Source organism: Leuciscus leuciscus (genome assembly GCF_965113295.1).
Source record: "Leuciscus leuciscus genome assembly, chromosome: 14".
NCBI classification, from domain to species: Eukaryota; Metazoa; Chordata; class Actinopteri; order Cypriniformes; family Leuciscidae; genus Leuciscus; species Leuciscus leuciscus.
Window position 1 is genome coordinate 33,756,950 of NC_138738.1, and position 19,379 is coordinate 33,776,328.

General features: G+C 36.0%; 2 protein-coding genes across 3 annotated transcripts; one reads left to right on the forward strand and one right to left on the reverse strand.

Annotated features, from left to right (window-relative positions):
- Window positions 1-2,560: 2,560 nt before the first annotated feature.
- ube2g2 (ubiquitin-conjugating enzyme E2G 2) lies at window positions 2,561-10,974 on the reverse strand. Of its 2 annotated transcripts, XR_014211533.1 has the most exons (7): window positions 10,830-10,974; window positions 10,438-10,473; window positions 10,270-10,315; window positions 8,561-8,679; window positions 3,842-3,982; window positions 3,305-3,498; window positions 2,561-2,738 (listed from the first exon to the last, which is right to left on the reverse strand). XR_014211533.1 is itself a non-coding variant. In XM_082189838.1 (6 exons), the coding sequence occupies exons 1-6, from the start codon at window positions 10,870-10,872 to the stop codon at window positions 3,386-3,388; spliced, it is 498 nt and encodes a 165-aa protein (XP_082045964.1). In that variant the 5' UTR covers window positions 10,873-10,974; the 3' UTR covers window positions 2,561-3,385. The 2 variants fall into 2 exon arrangements, 1 of the variants encoding a protein (XP_082045964.1); XM_082189838.1 differs by having other exon boundaries at window positions 2,561-3,498.
- A 382-nt stretch (window positions 10,975-11,356) lies between these two features.
- Window positions 11,357-15,344, forward strand: cep20 (centrosomal protein 20). The gene is made up of 5 exons (XM_082189845.1): window positions 11,357-11,473; window positions 11,720-11,917; window positions 12,867-12,951; window positions 14,778-14,916; window positions 15,034-15,344. The coding sequence occupies exons 1-4, from the start codon at window positions 11,446-11,448 to the stop codon at window positions 14,905-14,907; spliced, it is 441 nt and encodes a 146-aa protein (XP_082045971.1). The 5' UTR covers window positions 11,357-11,445; the 3' UTR covers window positions 14,908-14,916; window positions 15,034-15,344.
- The last annotated feature ends 4,035 nt before the right edge of the window (window positions 15,345-19,379 follow it).

Sequence of the window (19,379 nt, forward strand, 5' to 3'; positions counted from 1 at the left end):
GTGAACCTGTTTCAGATCAAATTGTTCAGGAGTGGTGTAACACATGATGGAGAGAGAAGGGAGTGATAGAGAGAGGTGTGTGTCATGTTAGTTCTTCTTTGAAAGATGTTGTGGTCTTCCGTTTGACCCTGGGGCTGAGCTGTGCTTTGAATCAGCCCTGTGTGTGAAGTATGAGACATGTTTAGACAGGGAAACTCATCCCCTAACTGCAGGATTTCGTCTCCCATTGATGAGATTCCAGAAGAGATGGACGCAGTCTTGCTCTTGTGAATTTGAAGATGTTCAACTAGTTTGATTACAAGTCTATAGGATTGTGGACAGCAGAGGGGGGTAAAAAGACTAAATAATAAATATAATTGTGCACAGATACAATAGCAAAATAAATGCTTCTTATGCTTACCCAGGCTGCATTTATTTGATAAAAGAATGTAATAAATGCATATAGAAATGCAAGGAACATTTCTTATTATCAATGTTGAATACACTTTTTCCTGATTTAATATTTTTGTGGAAACCATGATACACCCCCACTCAAAAGTTTGGGATAATTAAGATAAAATAGAACTTATTAAAAAATGTTTTTATCAAGGACACATTAAATTGATCAAAAGTGACAGTGTATACAGTACATTTATAATGTTACAAATGTTACTTTATTCATCCAAACTATTAAAATTCAATTAGAAAACAAGTTATTTTAAATTGCAACAATATTTCACAATATTGTTTTTACTTTATTTTTGATCTTTTGAACTTCTTTCATTTGTCAAACATTTGACATTATATATATATATTTGTCCATTATGTTTGGTATTATTGTTCTTTTAGAGAGAAAGACTGTGTGAATCCATCAGCGGGAGGTGATCAGAGGCATAGCTGTTTTGTCAGCAATTGACAGCAAAGTCATCATATTTGACATTCAATTACAGTAATGTGTGGGAGGCAATAGGTGTACAGAACAACAGCTTCTGGCCTGTCAGTAAAAGGCAACCTGCGGTCTAGTATGCAGATGGTGAAGCAGATACACACGGAAGCAACTGTCCAATAACGAGCCACATCAGCTGATACGCCATTAAAAATAACAAAGAGTTAATCCAGCCTCTGATGTGGTCAGATTCTGCAAATCCTGATTGAGCTCTGCCAAACCAAACAGGGTTGATATCCACCTCTAGTTCAATGGAACGTTGTTACATCACCACATGCACAGTGTGGGGTCTGTAAGTTCTTTTTTTTTTCTTTCGTAATGAAATTATTACTTCTATTCAGTAACAATCCATTAAATTGATTATAAGTGACTAAAGAAATTTATAATGTTACATATTTCAACAACCTTTTTTAACCCTTGTGTGGTGTTCACAACCCAATTTCCCCCATGGTGTTCCCGGTCAAAAATGACCGGACTATAAAAAATAGCTTTAAATCTCTCATTATACTATATTTTCACCCAATATTGGATTCAATCTTTTTGTCAACTTGTTCTCTTTCAGTTAGGACTGGTTTTATATTTCTATTTGCATCTGATTAATCGTAGGCCTCATTTATTTGATAGTAGGCATCTCCTTTTTTGAGTAAATTTTTTTTTTATATATATATAATTTTGGGAATATTAAATAAAATCTGAAGAAAATTGGCACTGTTGATCACACTAGTCTACTTTAATTTTTCACCAGGAATTTTGTTTTGAAAAACTTTTATTTTGTACAATATGGCACATTGTCACTCTCGTGGTGTTCCCGGTCAAAAATGACCCGGTCTACAAAAAATAGCTTATAAATCATTCGTTATGCGTCCACCTCTAGTTCAATGGAACGTTGTTACATCACCACATACACAGTGAGGGGTCAGTAAGTTCTTTTTTTTTTCTTTCGTAATGAAATTATTACTTCTATTCAGTAACAATCCATTAAATTGATGTGTAAAGTGACTAATGACTAACATAAAGTGACTAATGCCATTTATAATGTTACATATTTCAACAACCTTTTTTAAACTTTCTATTAATTAAAGAATTCAGAAAATATCATGGTTTCCACAAAACTATGGAGAACAGATGTTTTTACCATTAATAATATTAAGAAATGTTCCTTGAGGAGCAAATCAGCATATTAGAATGATTTCTAAAGGATCATGTGATGGTAATGACGCTGAAAATTCAGCTTTTCCATCACAGTAATAAGCATTAAAAACATTAAACACAAAAACATTAAAAACTTTTGAATAGTAGTGCATTTTAAGAGTCTTTTGTATACAGCTGCCTATGATTTAGAGAGAAGACAACACAGGAAAAAGTGCATGTAGGAAATTCTCTGCATGGCAGGTAATGAGTTTTCTTAAACTGAACTTACTGTAACTAAATTACTACAGTATTTATCAAATTGGAAGTAAATTGGAAGCTTACCCCACTTTATCCTACTGTTACATGACATGAATTAAGCTGCAAATGTTTCCCTACATATTTGACAAATTTCCCTTTTTTCCCATCTGTGCTGGAGCAACATCAGAAGTGTGCAGAAACCATTTTTGGATTTTATACACATAATAAAATAACAGAAGACGATCATAAATCACAAACACTTATTGATTTTATTTGGCTATACAATCCTTGAGAACAGATGAAAGGCAAAATACCAAATAAAGAAATGAAACATTTCTTAATTGAAGTGATGATGGTGTAAATCAATTATTTTGGTCTGTCTTTCTGCTGAAGGCTGGACAATTCCAGCTTGCTGTTGCAGAATCTAAAAACATCAATAAAATAAAAAGTAAAATTTGACAAAAACACTGACTTATCTGTGCATTACCAAATTTCAACATTAAATGTAATCAAATGTTTGTAATTAAAATATTTATTAAATCTCCTTCAATAGACATGATCTTTTCCCACATTCCTAAAAGATCAGTAATACAATCTGTTCATAAACAAATAAGTGGATGTGATAGTCACTGCGTCGTATGATTTCCTCACAATGCATTTTAATAGGAGGCATTTAAGCATGCATCAGCATACTGTCCTCAAACCAATGGTGATTCCACTGGTTATCTCATGGGTATAGACATGTAACAGGCATGACAGACAAACCGGCAGCCCAAAATGGCTGTGAAAAACGTTTCAGAGACTGATGATCGACTCTCTATTAAACACTGTCCGGTGAACGCATGACATTTTGCCTTATTCAACAAAAGCCATTTGTCTACGCATCCACCCAATCACACGAGAGGGGAAGACTGGGACGAGAGTATGAAAGCCTGGATGGGAATAAAGTGCTCACACTGGTGGAGGTAGGGGGCACACTACAACACTCACTCTTCTGCTGGGAGTTCATATCCTCACAAACGTCAATCCTCACTGTCCTGGAGTGTGAGAGTGTGTCTGTACACAGGAGAGTCAGAGACCCAGAGATTTGCGCACAATCTGCTTAGCTAGTCGATTGAACTGCTCTCTGTCCTCACGCCACATCTTAGAGGCGTCCACGTTCGCGCCGCTCTCATCATTGGGCTCTGTAGGAGCAAATAGATCATTATTTACAATTAATTAAGGATAGGCACTGATGAGATTATAAAAGGTATTAAAGCATTAAAAATCCATTATTTACATTGATGCAGGATTCGATTTCATCGAGTATAAAAATAATTATTTCACAATAAAAAAGTATATATATATGCACAATACATATAATACAACATAACCTTTAAAACTTGCAGCGTTTATATACTGTATATATGATCTCACCATCACTGAGATATATATCGTTGATCTCTCAAGAACCACTTTAAGGCAAGACGGATCAAGACAACTCAATTGTGAAAAAGTTTCTTCATCATTAAGTGAATGGTGACTGACCGGCAAGCATGCTGACCACAGACAGCAGGATCTTCTCCACGCTCTGCACGGGACTCCACCTCTCAGCACTGCTCTCATAGCCCATGGGGTCATCACCGGGTGCATGCAGGATTGAGATGCACACACGTCCATCTGGATAGACTACAAAAAACACACCACAACCAAGTTATGAAGTTCTGTTATGGGTTTTCTGTTGCCCTTTGTCCTCTAGACATCTTTGCTGTCTTCATTGCCGGTTGACTGAATACATTTGAAGAAACTTTCGACTTGATTATATCTGCATTTTTGTCTGTGACTCTCTTTTATGCTGCAACTGAAACAAACTGACTCTAAGGGGCTGTTTACACCTGGCCACTTCATGCGTTTTCTCAGATCGGATAGCTATCTGATTTATCAAAACGATTCCATTTACACCTGGTCACATAAATGTGTTTTTGCGAAACGGATTTAAATCCGATCTTCAATTCCCGCGCTATATGCAGATTTAATGGAGTGCACGTCACCGAAAGCAACAGATATGAGCTGCATTTTATTGATCATCAGCTAAAATTTCAAAATCAAAGACCGCAATAAGAGCGAGCAGTAACAGCCCTGGTAAGATCATTTCGTTTCTTTACTTTTAATGATGATGATTGTGTGTTAAGCGTCTGCGACTTACTTTCACTTTGATTTGCGATAGTTTGCACGTTAGTTTAATGAATAGATGCTCAGCTTCTCATCTGCGGTGATGCGTGTTCCAGTAGCGTCGTCATATCTGGCTATAACATTACATATAGCCTATAACACGCTCTCACACGCTTATTTTTTTTAGCATTTTTGGGAGGAGTACAATTTACATATGTGGTTTCAACAACCAGATGCATTTACACTTGTCCAGTTTCGTCTGGAATGCGGCCCAGACCACCTCCTGAAGTGGTTTGAGCGATCGGATTCAAATCCGTCTCGAATGCGTTTCGGAGGGCATTTACACCTGGTCTTTTCACGATCGGATAGCTATCCGATCTGAGAAATCGCATGAAGTGGCCAGGTGTAAACAGCCCCTAAATGGTGGATCAATTCACTGCATTTCATCCCACAGAATGAACTACTCTCCCAATTCATTATAAAAAGGCCATGAAAAGAGTTGAAATGGGAATTACGAACAGATGTCAGGGCCCTCAAAGGGTCAAAAGAACATCGATTTCTGCTAAAATTGTCTAGCACACAAATAAAGACGAGATTTTTAACCCTGGATCAGGCCTGAATGAAGCCACCCCCGCACTGCACGGTATCAGCCACTCAACAGCACAGCTGATGTTATCTCCTCTTTCTCTCCACAGATGAGGACAGTGATCAGAATCTGAGCCGTCCAGCTCTGATAACCGCCTCCATAGCCCCGGCTCCATCAGAGGACAGCAGGCTGGTCTGCTGCTATCTGTGGCCTGCAGGAAGACCTTTATCTGGGCCCACTTCCCTGTCCACACATCCACCAGCAGGACCAGAGGAAATGCCCTAATCTTTTCAATCGGTCGTCATCTTCGATTAATCTATCGATTATTTTCTGAATAATTAATTCATCCTTTGGTTAATTTATCAATAAATAATAACCAATAATTTAGCAATAAATAATAACAGTAACTAATCTATGTATGAACTTTTACCTAATGATATTAATCATCACAAAAGATAAGGTTTATGCAGTGGAGGCCTAATTAGGAAAGGTGTTTACTATTGGCTGCGTTCACAGACACCTTTTGGGATTTACATCAGCAATTGCTTACAAGTGCAAAATCTGAAATGTTTAGTTCATTCAGGAGATTCAAGTGGCTGCTTGAATATGTTCATTCAGCTTTTTGATTTGATTTGATTTATTTAATTATATCAAGAATGCCTTAAACATAAAACAAAAGGCATCAAATACAATCGAGGATAAAAACACAAGAAAGTCCAGGACTTATTTCCATTGTGGTCCTCAACACATAACATCAGGACAAGACACTTACATATTGTGTGATAATCAATGACATAAACATTTTCCTTAAATAAGCAAAAATATAGACGGTAACTGGCCCCTGGTCCTATTCCGCTACCCTCTCTAATAACCAGTCCTGGGTCCTCTTTTTAAAAGAGTTCATGCTTGAAATCACTTTAATTTGCCGGTCTAACTTGTTCCACTGAACTGCCCCTATATAGGCAAATGTTTCTTTCCCTAACATTGTCTTGAATGCATAAGGACAGATGTCTGATATACTGCCACGAGTGTAAATAGTGCTGTGTGTGTCCTTCACCTTAGTAATAAGACACAACAAATAATTTGGGACATTACCATACAATATTTTATGGGTCATGGTCAGTCTTGACATAATAACACGCGACTCAACAGGAAGCCAGTTAAGCTCAACAAATTGTGACCTACCTATATGAGACCTATGGCCCATGTTTAGAATTACTCTTATTAATTTATTTTGTGCTGTTTGCAGCCTCCCTTTAAGTCGTTTTGTTAGGCCTTCAAACCAGGAAGTGCATGCATATTCAAACTGGTTTAAAATTAAGGCGTTAGCTAAAATGATCATTGTTGACCTATCTAAAAATGTAGAATTTCTGGCTAAAAACTTTGTAAGCCTGGTGACTTTACTCAGAACCTTATTGGCCATCTTCCTGCCAATCCAAGTTGTTTTCTAGGATGCAACCCAGGTATTTTACTGACCTTTTTGTACTGACCACAACATTATTCAAAATACCCCCAAATTTCGAGCATCCGTTTAATTTGTATTTTGAGGAAAACAGAATGGCCTCTGTCTTTTCAAAATGTAGAGACAGCATATTGTCAATCAGCTGATTGATCAAACAGCTGAAGTCAACCACATTCTAACTAACTAACTAACTAACTAACTAAAGCTGTAATAGTGATAGTATCAAACATGGCAGTGTCCATAAAACCGTGAACTTTTAAATAAATGAGCGCGTAATTAAATAAATGAGTCCAATCGAGGTGTGAGTTCATCCATTAGACATTTTAAATAACCAACAACAGCGTTAAATGCTTTGTAAGCGGTTGCAGAGCGATTGTTTGAGCCGCGCGTCTCCCAGCCTCGCACATACGGCAGCTCGTAAAAAAACAGAGTGCTGTATGAACGCAGCCGTATTAAGCGCAAAATATGGGACTGACAACCATATTCTAGTGCTATGTAAAAATTCACTATTATAGTCCAAATACTTGCGCTGCAGTCTCATCATTTTGAGGTAGAAAAGCCCCAGGATGTTTTCTTTTCAGATGCTCCTGGATAGAAGTTGTGCTGCTGTGGAAGGCCATTTCAGTTTCACAGAGCATGCAGAGCACCATTTTATTCAGTCTCTGTTTAAAAAATGTCCATACTTTAGATCAGGCTCGATATTTTTGTAATAACAGCTGATTTTCAGTATGCCCGGGAACCACCATCATTGGTGAACATAAACAGCAAGACGAATCGGCGCATTGCACGCAAATCAACTAATTTACACGCATCGTTACCCTAGCCCTAACCATAAAGAAACTTTAGGACAGTCTACACTCTTCTACGTCTATGGACTGTAACTCTAACTGAATGTAAGTGTTTCTCAAACCTGCTCCTGGAGGCTCCCCAACATCCTAAAATGGATAGTTTTGACTGTTGACCCAAAAGTTTAAGTTTCTTTCTTCTATTGAACAAAAAAAGAAGATATTTTGAAGAATGTTGGTAACCAGACAGTTGACGGCCCCATTGACTTCCATTCAAGGAACACAAATACTATGGAAGTCAATGGATGTCGTCAACTGTCTGGTTACCAACATTCTTCAAAATATTTTCTTTGTTGTTCAATAAAAGAAAGAAACTCAAAAAGGTTTGAAACACCATAAGGATGAGTAAATGATTTTCATTTTTGGGTGAACTAGCCTATCCCTTTAAAAAATTCAGTTTCAGCATCATTACTCCAGTCTTCAGTGTCACATGATCCTTCAGAAATCATTCTGATATGCTGATTCGCTGCTGAAGAAACATTTATTATTATTATCAATGTTGAAAGCAGTTGTGATGATTAATGTCTTTGTAGAAACTCTTATTCTTTAATGAATAGAAAATCTGAAAGAACCGCATTTATTTGAAATAGAAATCTTTTGTGAATGAAATTGAATGAAATGAAAATTGAAATTATGAATGAATGAAATTATTAAGAATTATTTTCTTAAAATAAAATCGTACTGACCCCAAACTTTTGAATGGTAGTATATATAATGTATACTATATTTTTTTTCATAATTTCCATAATTTAAGTTTAAAGATTTAAGACTTAATTTTGATGAAAAACTGAAAGTAGATGAATGTGTAATTGTAATGTGAAATTCTATAATTTCCTTTTATGTGTCACGTTATTTGATTTATATAATAACTTATAGCGGTTAGAAACTATTTTAATTCAATGTGAAAATATAGTGAACCTGTGTGTTTTTAATACATGTTAGATGTGAAACATGCTCCAGATTTAAATCAAGGCTAATGAAAACATTATGTTGTGAACATTGTATATCCGCCAATTACTTTAATAATTAATTATATAACAATACTAAAAATAATTTCTAATGTGAATATTTTGTTATAAATAACTGTAACATAAAACTGAACTGAATTGAAGCAATCTGACATTCATGAATATTGGAGTCACCAAAACCCCACGTACACTCTCTGAATGCTGAATGTGTAGTCCAGAATAAAGACCACTCACTGTTTGGATGGAACATGTCACAGGTGAACCTCATCTTGGGGGGGCTGAGGGGGTAGTCTGAGGGGAAACTAAGGATGGCAGGGAACACACCGCCCTCAAAACATGTGTCCTCTGGTCCCCTAAAATAAGAAAACAAGAAAAGATTTTAGAAAGTGCTGCAATATATCCAGACAAGCAGGACTGCCATTTATTCATTTTGATCATTTAATGCTTTGTTCTAAAGCTCAGCGTTGCAACAGAGCTAATAAAGAAACAATGAACTGAAGCATTCCAGTAGTGACCCCTCGACCCCCCTAAGCAACAGCTATAATGTCTGGATAAGCTATTACTGTATTGCCCGCAAATCCCAAGCATTCAGTAGTTTTATTAGAAATTTTAAAGCACATTTACACAGATTTACACAGGCATCTTTTCAGAATGATTCACCTCGAAATGTATTTTTCTGAATATAATACAAATCATTAACATCAGGAATTAGATGAACCTACATGGTGCGCAGAAGTCGTCTCTCTCAAAAAAAAAAAGACAACGCAAATTAATAATCCAGTCTAACGGCATTTTTTGGACAAACAATATTCCAAATGTTAATTTGCGAAAATCACTTAAAAATATGAGGCAAGTGAAAACATTTACAATCTTCCGCATAAAATACATATACTTAAATAAAAAATAAACCTATTAAAACAATCACAATCGTAAAATCACACAACTTCATAAATCTGAATGATCTACTGACAGCATTGGCAGAACTTCATAGAATCATTCTCAAAGGCCCATTTAACATGCAAATCTCTTTCTGTTTACTTATCCAGCTGTCTATCAAATACTGTTTCTATGGGCAGATATTGATCGGTAATCATGATGAGGAGCGCATCAAACGAACACAGTTCCGTATCTGTGGAACAGCTGTCGGGGAGTTGCTAGGGACACTGTTCCTTATTATGCTTGGCAATTAGTTTCACTTAAAAACTTATCAGTCAAAACCACTGATCTAACCACCAGTTTGGTTTACCGGAGGACACATTGTTTGGTCTTATCAGTTATCATCACTTTTTCCATGTGTTATGATTCTGCGAGTAACTTGTCTCATGCTTAATCTACAAACAGACATAAATGACACCTCAATTTTTCAGCTGCTGAGGACAGGTGTGCTATTACTTTTCTTAATAATAGGACATTTTTGTCAGTTTATTATAAGCATGCACTGCAGTTATGTCGTCTGCTGCTTTAAATGCTTGAGCTCAGGATGGATTCTGATTGGTTGTCAATGTTTTTTTAAATCATTCATCAGCTGGGGAAAAAAATATTGTGAAAGAGATTCCATCGGTATCGATTCTATGTGGCAATAACGTTATAGTCTTGGTCTATTGTTTTGGTGGCATTCATAATAATTAAGAAAAATTTTAAAATGTATTTTTATCGTATATTTTTATTTTCTTTAACATTTTATTGTCTGTGTTGTGTCAGTACACTGAAAACTAAATGGATTAATAAGAATTTAAAAATAATTACTATACTGAACGAGCGAAATCAAGCTATGGCCCTCTCTACTGGGTCACACTAGACATGGCAGAGAAAATCTGTTTGAATTGAAACAGTCACTAAAATGTCAAGAAACATTTTCTCACCCACACTGAGCAAATTAACCAAAAAAAAATATATTATAATAATAATGAAAACAAAACAAAACAAAACAAAATAATACTTACATAATCAGAGCCTCCCATTCAAAGAAATTCTCCTCATTTACAGGCCCTGTGTGGATGAAATGAGTCTCAATCAATATTCTTATAATATAGATAAATCATTAGATAAGTTACTCTACAGTAAAACCAGGTTAATGGGGCAGTTTAAGTAACTGCCCTATTTCATCATACCTGCCACAATCCCCTCTGGAGGGTTGAGAGTTAGCTCTGAAAAAAAAAAGAAAAAAGATAAATTAGCTGCATTCATGTAAATATGCTGAACAGTAAATGTATATCATACAAATCATCATCATCACAGTTTATTTCAGTGACAGCACTAGACTAAATAAATTAGTTTCGGAATACAGTTTCGATTTGTTCAGTGCGACTTCTGTTGCCTTACATCCTATTAATAATTCATACTGTCATCATATGTCAGCGAAGTTCTGGAAGTAACGTTATCTGTGTCTGCTTGAGGGGACAACCGCAGCCAAACTGTTGCTACCGAAACAGTGTAAAATCCACAAGTCACAAGAACTAGCATTGCGCTGCCTTTTAAATGTAATTGCCAATAAGTGACTTACGTTTGTATTCGGCCATGAGTCTTTTTAAAGCTGTTCCAGCCATTTTACAGCCTGGTCTAGAAAGAAGTTGTTTTGGCACGAAGGGTGACGACAACTGACACGATGAAAAGGCTTGTCCTTCCGGGACAAATACGAGCAAAGAGTTTCGCAAGCGAAAGATTTGCCACTCCACCTTCACTTCCGCATGACGTCAGGTGGCTGTCCACGTCATCTTTTCACTGACATAACAGATCAAATTTGACTTTAAGTTGGAAAAAATGACTAAAGGAACACCCTGAAACTCTCTTAATTACTTGCAATATATGCTGATTAACCACATAGAGTTATTTATTTATGTATCTCCTTCGACGATGTGATGCTTGGATTTATGGTGTTTGTGTTAAACAATGATGCTAATGCTAACTAATGCTTTTTTTGTTTGTTTTTTTGTTATTTAAAGAGGCATACTAAAGGTTCAAAATCGACTTTATTGATTTTATTTCGCTTTTGAAAACCAATAAGATTCCCTAATGTCTCTGGCCAGAGTGGAATGGCTAAGTATTAGTCCAGTTCTGTGGACGTAGTAAGCGCAAACTGACCTCTAGCGGAAGCGTCTGAGAAGTGCAGAAGGGTTTCAATGGCAACCATCACAGAGTTGAAAAGCGGTGAGCTGATACTCAAAAATTGCAATAATGCATCATATAATAGTGGTTATGATTATTTGACAGTTTTTTATGTCAAGTCTACCGTCGTCACGTTTCATATTAACGTTGTTATATGTTTTCCAAAGCACCACATTTCTCCACAGTTGTTGTGTAGGTTAGCCCAGCTGAGTGCAGTCTCTCTCTGTGTTTCTCACATTAATAATCTACTGCTGTCTCTCTCTGTTCTCACATGAATCGTCTCTATAGCCCTAAAGGAGACGCTGGAGGCCCGTGGGGTGCTCGGGCAGCTGAAGGCGAGGATCCGGGCGGAGGTGTTCAGCGCGCTGGATGACCAGAACACGCCGCGCCCGCCGCTGTCGCACGAGAACCTGCTGATCAATGAACTGATCCGAGAATACCTGGAGTTCAACAAGTATAGACACACTGCATCAGTTCTGACCGCAGGTGAGCAGATGAGCCCTGCAGGAGGACAATGTGCACGGTCACTCATTATACACATATCAAACTTAAGGGTTAACTTTGTTCACCCAAAAATAAAAAATTATCCCATAATTTACTCACCCTCAAGCCATCCTAGGTGTATATGACTTTCTTCTTTCAGCCAAATACGATCGGAGTTCTATTAAAAATATCCTGGCTCTTCCAAGCTTTATAATGGGAGTGGCTAGTACATGAGTTTTTGAAGCCCCCAAAAAGTGCATACATCCATAATTAAAAGTAATCCATACGGCTTCAGGGGGTTGATTAAGGCATTCTGAAGCAAATCGAAGCGATGCGTTTTTGTAAGAAAAATATCCATATTCATAACTTTATCAACTATAATCACTGGCTTCCCGTAATCGCCATACTCAAGTCTAGTTCTGGCAGAAGAGTGACCTCTGACCTGACGCATGACGATGATAAAGCAAAACAAAACACCGTCATTTATTCGAAGTCTAAAACAAGTCTACTACTCTCACCTAAGCTTATACTACTCCTACATCATGCGTCAGGTCAGAGGTCACTCTTCCGCCGTAACTCGACTCGCGTACAGCCATTACCGGAAACTAGTGATTATAGTTCATAAAGTGATAAATATGGATGTTTTTCTTACAAAAACGCATCACTTAACCCCCTGGAGCCAAATGGATTACTTTTATGATGGATGGATGCGCTTTTCTTTTTTTTTTTTTATGTACTATTCATTCCCATTATAAAGCTGGGAAGAGCCAGGGTATTTTTTCATATTTCTCTGATTGTGTTTGGCAAGAAGAAAGTCATATACACCTAGGATGGCTTGAGTGTGAGTAAATTATGGGATAATTGTAATTTTTTGTGTGAACTAACGCTTTAATATAAAATGCATTATAAAAACAAACCTTTGAAGTTTGATTTGTTTAAAATTATGTGTCAGAATCAGGTCAGCCTGAAGTTCCCTTGGACCGTCAGTTCATGGCCAATGAACTCAATGTCGCAGAAGATTCAAGTGCCAAAGCAGTGTAAGTATGATTGTGACAAATAAGTAAAACTTTATTCATAGAGCACTTTTTAAATTAGCATTTACAAAGTGAACAACAGTGTACAGTACAGGCCTCAACAATAAGGAGACCCAGGGTCAGTGTGATGGACTGTTACTTTACCTATTGTAGTGCTTATGAGCTTCTATTTCAATAGTTTGATGATCATGTACATGGTTTTATAATAATAATAATATAACAATAAACTTTATTTTCTATAGCACCTTTAAAAGTTGTATCCTAGTGCGCTTTACAAGAATAAGAAAAAATAAAGGAGAAATATAATCATATAAAAGAAGTGCATTCATAAAAAAGAAATGCATTCAGATACAAAATAAAAACATGCGATCAAAACAATTCAAGAAGCAAGTAAACCGTATAGAATAAAACAATTACATAGTAATCAAATAAAAGCTACCCTAAGAAAATTAGTTTTAAAGGAAGATATAAAATTACTAAGAAATTCGTAGTTTTGGGCAAATGTAGAGAAAGCCATATCACCCATAGGTCTTAAACAATTTGATGGAACAGTTAAAAGACCAACTTCGCAGGAGCGGAGATCACACGTTTGGGTGTAAGGGCTTAAGATCCTTAAGAAACCTGACAGAGAGCCAGTGTTAGGGTTAGTTAAAATGTTGGCAGGTCAAACATGCACATGTTGGGAGATACAAGAAAATAAAACTGACTGAGTAAATATAAGAAGTACTAGAAAGTTAATAGAAATTAAAGAACAAAGTAAGGAGAAAAGAAAATTAAATTAAAGAAGTTAACAAGTAAATAAGAGTTCTTTGAGTGTGATACTTTATAATAGTGCAAATTGAGTCTGATTATGAGATCCTCTGCTTGGGACCATGTAGTGATTAAAATCTGACTTCACACTTTCAGCCATGTTTTAAATACGACCAGGAAGGAATGTTGGCGCAACACCATGAAGACATTTAAAAATGTAATAAGAGGGTTGTTGTAATCAGTTCTGCGAGACACAAGCAGAGTGTGATGTGATTTAAGTGCTGGATGTGATTCCTGTCTAGTACGAGGAAGCATTCTTGTTGCTGCATTCGGAACTCATTATAAGTGCTTGATAGAGATTTTTGGTTAGTCAGCCAAAACACTACTCCAGTAGTCAAGTCTAGATTTAACTAACACATGAATGAGTTTCTTGCTCAGACCAGTATATATGGTGTTACTCGAATACTCACTCTTACCACCAGAAACACTTTATCTAAACTTTTATTCATTGCATATTTAAGGAATAGACCACCCCAAAAATAAGACTTTGAACTTTTTTCTTCTGTGAAACCTGAAAGTAGACATTTTGGAAGAATGTCCAAGCTCCTCTTTTCCGTACAATTAAAAGTGAAAGGGTTCACCCAAAAATTACTCACCCTCACTTTGTCCCAAACCCGTAAGACTTTAAATGGATAAAAGCCTAAATTCAATCTGTTCATCATATAAAGCGATCGAGTCTCTTCAGAAAATTTGGAACAAACCACTTAATTCATATGAATTAGTTTTACGATCTCTTTATGAACTTTTTGAAGCGTCAAAGTGGTAGTTGCGTAGCTGTCAATGTAGGGACAGAAATCCCTCATATTTAATTTAAAATATCTTTATTTGTGTTTCAAAGATGAACGAAAGTCTTCCGTGTTTGGAACGACATGAGGGTGAGGAATTGATGACAAGTTTTTAATGTTTGGGTGAACTATCCCTTGAATGGTCACCAGCTTCAGGCTCTAAAAACTGCATTTTCATTTTTGGGGGAACCATTTCTTTATGCTTTTTGTATCTCTCTTTCTTGCTGTTTTTAGGCCATTGATGTATGGATTGCTCCATCATTTCCTCAGCAGTAAAGAAGAGCACAAAGGAAAACTCTTCCTAAAAGGCTCGGCAACAGTGCATTCACAAGAACCACATGGCCATCTCAATGCAGAGTCATAACCCTGATGGGTAAGAGAGGGCTTGAGTTTGACTTTGCGTGTACATATTGTTTTGTGTAAATGTAATTTTTAGTTTCATAAATCTGAAAAGCTTTCATCCCATTCAGCTGCTTTTTTGTGTTTCCAGCTCTGCAGTCATCAAGAACCATCGTACAAGAGGACGTCATATGATCACAGATAGATAGTGAGGGCACAGTTTCCATTAAAGAGGCCAAAATATTCTGTCACTCTGGTTTTAGATACTGAATATATCTACATTTAATTGTTAATGTTGTTTTTTATATTCATAGTATTAGTTATTCAGTTTAGGTTCTTAAGAAAAATACAGTCCGTTACAAAATAGTCATATTCCTCATGTATTAAATGTAAATAGTCTTGAGATCTGTTTAACTGATTTTGAATTTGAAGTGTTTGTATCCTTTTCTTTTAAATTCTGCACATGCAATATTAAATTTACATTTGCAGTAAAATAACAGCCTTATTTTTAGTGCAAATATTTGTTACTAATTTTAGCGACATTCGCTATGACAATTATGCACATTTTGGTCATTTCTGCAGTCTGGGTTGAAAATGTTAGCTAATCTTAAGATAAGTGCTTTGAGTGCTCATCTTAAATGGCAGTACATTAAAGAACTGTCAAAACAAGCCCAGATTGTGAGATCGCTTCATGAGTCTTTCTGGTAAAGCCCCAGGTCCTTGAACTTTGAACATTCTTTCTTTTGAATGGTTTTCATCCTTCACTCTATTTTCATCTTGCCAAAGCCAACATATCCAGCAATGACATTTGAACTACAGTTTCTTGTTTAAGCTACTTTTTCAACCTTTGACTGTCTAATGAATTGTCTGTGTCATAGTACTTGTACTTCAAAAGAAAAGAAAAAAAATCTCATTCTTTAATTTGAGTGCTTCTATTGAGAAACTTTTAAGACTCTCGGTTGTGTTGTACTATGTTTGGTTTTCTTTCACCTCAAAACAGCACAGCTCACAAACATTGTTAACATCATCTGTTGCCAAGTTCTTCAAGTTTACGCTTATTCCTTAAAAGGTAAGTCACTTCATACTCACTCGATACTTCACTTGATAGCTTTTTGCACTGATTATTATCACAGATAAGGGGTAATAAAGCAGTTCATTGGAAGCTTGATGAAATTTTCCCAGTGCATTGTCCCGATACATTTTCTTTCATTAAAAGGTTATCATCAACAGATAGATCATGTGAAATATTTAGAATAAATACGAGCAGCCAAATCAGCCAAATATTTGCTTGCTCTTCCACTGCTAACTGCATTCCAACATGGACAAATATATCCAAACATGTATGACTCTCTAAAATGGTGTTTACATCAACATACTCAGGAATGCTTTGGGAACTGAACATGCATATATAGATGTTGTAGATAACAGATATTTGTTCTTTATTTAAAAGAAGTTGGGTTTACTGGTAATCGGGTTTAACTTTTTAAATCACTATATGTAATTTCCTGAATTAGTGTCTTGGGTTCACACCTTGTAAGATTTTGTTTAGGGTGTTGACATTCTATTTTACTAATGTAGGCAAATCTTAATGCTCCAGTTACTGGGAACGGCTTCACTCCAAGTGAGTTTTTGGATGAGTCTCAGGAGACGAACAGCATGTGCCTCACTTAGTTTTAATCTAGCACATATTTCCCGTTCCCTCCTCTCCTTTAGACACACTGTCAGGACAGATTTCTGATATAGTGTTCTTCCACTAAGGGTACAGCTAAATAGGACTTCAGCATAGGCTTTGAAGCCAAAGCAGGTATAAGTCTGCATATTGTAATTTCTTTCCTACATTTTATTGGTTTTCACTTATTGAAAATAAGGAATTGTTTAGCAAAACTATAAATTCTGTAAGCATTTACTATACCCTCATGAGTCATGATTTTCTTTTTGAAAAGGAAGTTTAGCAAAATATTGTTGCTGCACTCCCATCTGTATAATACAGTACAATGAAAAAATAGACCTTACAAGTTCTCCATAAGACTTGTGCACTGTATTTCATGTCTTTCAAAGACATACAAGATCTTTGTGAGCATTGTTATTCACTGATAATCTTCCCTTCTGCCATAGTTTTCCAATCTCAAATACAGCGCACTCAAGACCAATCATTGTTTCTTCATAATCACCAAATCTAAAAAATGAGCATATTTGAAAGCTTTGATGAAAATATGTTCAGTATGGCTTTGTAATGCTTGGAATATAGTGCACAATTATAGTCACACGGACTATTTTGTCATTTTTTTTGTCTTTGGTCACCAGTTACTTTCACTCTATGGAAAAGAGCAGCTTGGACATATCTCAAAATATACAATTTTAATATCTGAGGTTAAATGATACTATAATTTGTTTTTGTTTTTTTATAAATAAAAAGTTAATAATGCACACTGTAAAAACATCCTTATTTATATAAAATATATTCATATGTGATGTCACACAAGGACTTCTGGGAAAATCATTTTACTTTTTTCACTGTGTATATTATAAGTCAGTTTTTATTTGCAAAAAAACCCAGAAATGTTATTGTATTTTTCAGTAAACACCATTTACAGTTTTTCACTGTATATATATAATAACTTACCAATTAACAGATTTTTACAGTAGTTTTAGTGAATATGTCATAACATGTGTTTTGTGAACAAGATATTTGGGTTTCACTTTATTTTACAGTACACAGAAAGTACTGGTTAATATAAGGTAACTACATTGGTTAAGTTATAGGTTTAGGGGTAGGTTCAGGGTTAGAACCTAGTTACCCAGTTATTGTAATAGCTATAATAAGTGCATAATATGTAAACGCAATGTGAAATAAAATTGCAACCGGTATTTTATATGTACTGTGTTCATTATTTAGTGTCTCTGACCATACAAACTAACTGCATGATTCTCCACAGAACAAAGTAACAAACTATTAAACTCATATCTATATGTTCCTGTTTCTACAGTGTGATCCAGCATGAGCAGGTGCAATACCTCACATTCCTTAATTGGTATTAGTCTTTGCCGGAATGAGAGTCTGCAGCTACCCCAGAAGTTTATTGTTGGTGAGTAAACAGTCAAAAGACATCCCAGTGAAAGCCTATTTGTCTTAACAATGACACTGCTGTTGCACCATATTTAGTCACTCAATCCAAGTCTTTCGGTGTTCCCTTCTAAACACAGAATACAGTCGAGATTCCAGGCAGACCCCATTGTCCTTATATGGCACAACAGAGACCTAGTAGAGTTGTGCATCTCCCTCTCTCACTTTCACTAAACCCCCCCTTTTCTCCATCTGTCTCCATGACACTCTCTCTACCTCCCTTCCTTCCCTTCGCTCATCCAGGAAAGCTTGATGCTGACCAGTGACAGAGGCGCTTCTTTCTCTGCAGGCTTTGTTTCTCCTCCATCTCTCTTTTGGACCGCAGCAAGGCCTCGGAGCATACCAGCCATGGTCCTGTTCCCTGAAACATCACAGATGTGATTTACTGGACGCAATAGGAGGTTGTCCTTATATAGGAAGTTCCATTAGATAGCAAGAAGCCTGTTGTGGGAATGGAGGGGACGGAATGTGATGTGCGTAGCGATAAGGGTCCCAAAAAGGATCTCAGGGGATTCGCCTCGTCCAGATGTGGTGTATAGCATGTAGTCTAGCCTGGGGAATCTCTGCTTTCTTGTTTCACAACTTCTGTTACTTTCCTCTATTCTGTATTTTAGGTATTCCTTGACAGCTCCTGCCGGTCCCCATTCACTTTCATTGAATGGAAGAAGAGAGCAGTTTGAACATACTGCAAAACATCTTATGTGTTTCGTACAAGAAAGTCATATGGTTTTGGAATAAGATTGGCATACAAAAATAATGACAGAATTAAAAAATATTTTGGTGAACAATCTTTTTAAATCTGTAATTTTTCAGTACTACTGATTCTGCCACAAATGTTTGTGTACTGCAACTAGATTAGCATTAAAATCCATCATATAATATGAATATTGTATAAAATCCATCATATAATAATACAACATTTTTAAAACTATAAACAAAGAATTGGATAATTCTAATCAATTTAAACATTATGTGAAAATCTGTTAAATAATTATTTCAAAAATGTCAACTGTCCTTCCATTGCCTCATTTCAACCACAAGCAACTTTGTCAACTTTGCGTGTCAAATGTGTGCAATTTTATTCCAAAAATAACATTCATTACCATCATAGAATGATAAGCCCAGTTGGTTTTTTTTGCCTCTTCCTGCACATCGTTAAATTGATAATATTTGTCTTATTTTTGTTTATATATTTTATGTTTTGTTATTATTATTTTTGTAATTTTGTAATTTTAAGGTGCAAATATAAATAAACAATAAACAAAAATAAACAAACAATATTAAGTAATTTAAGATGTGTGTGAAAGGGATTTACAGCAAATTAATTCAAGGCGTTTCTGCCTAAGCAAAAATGTGAGCGGAGCATCAGACCG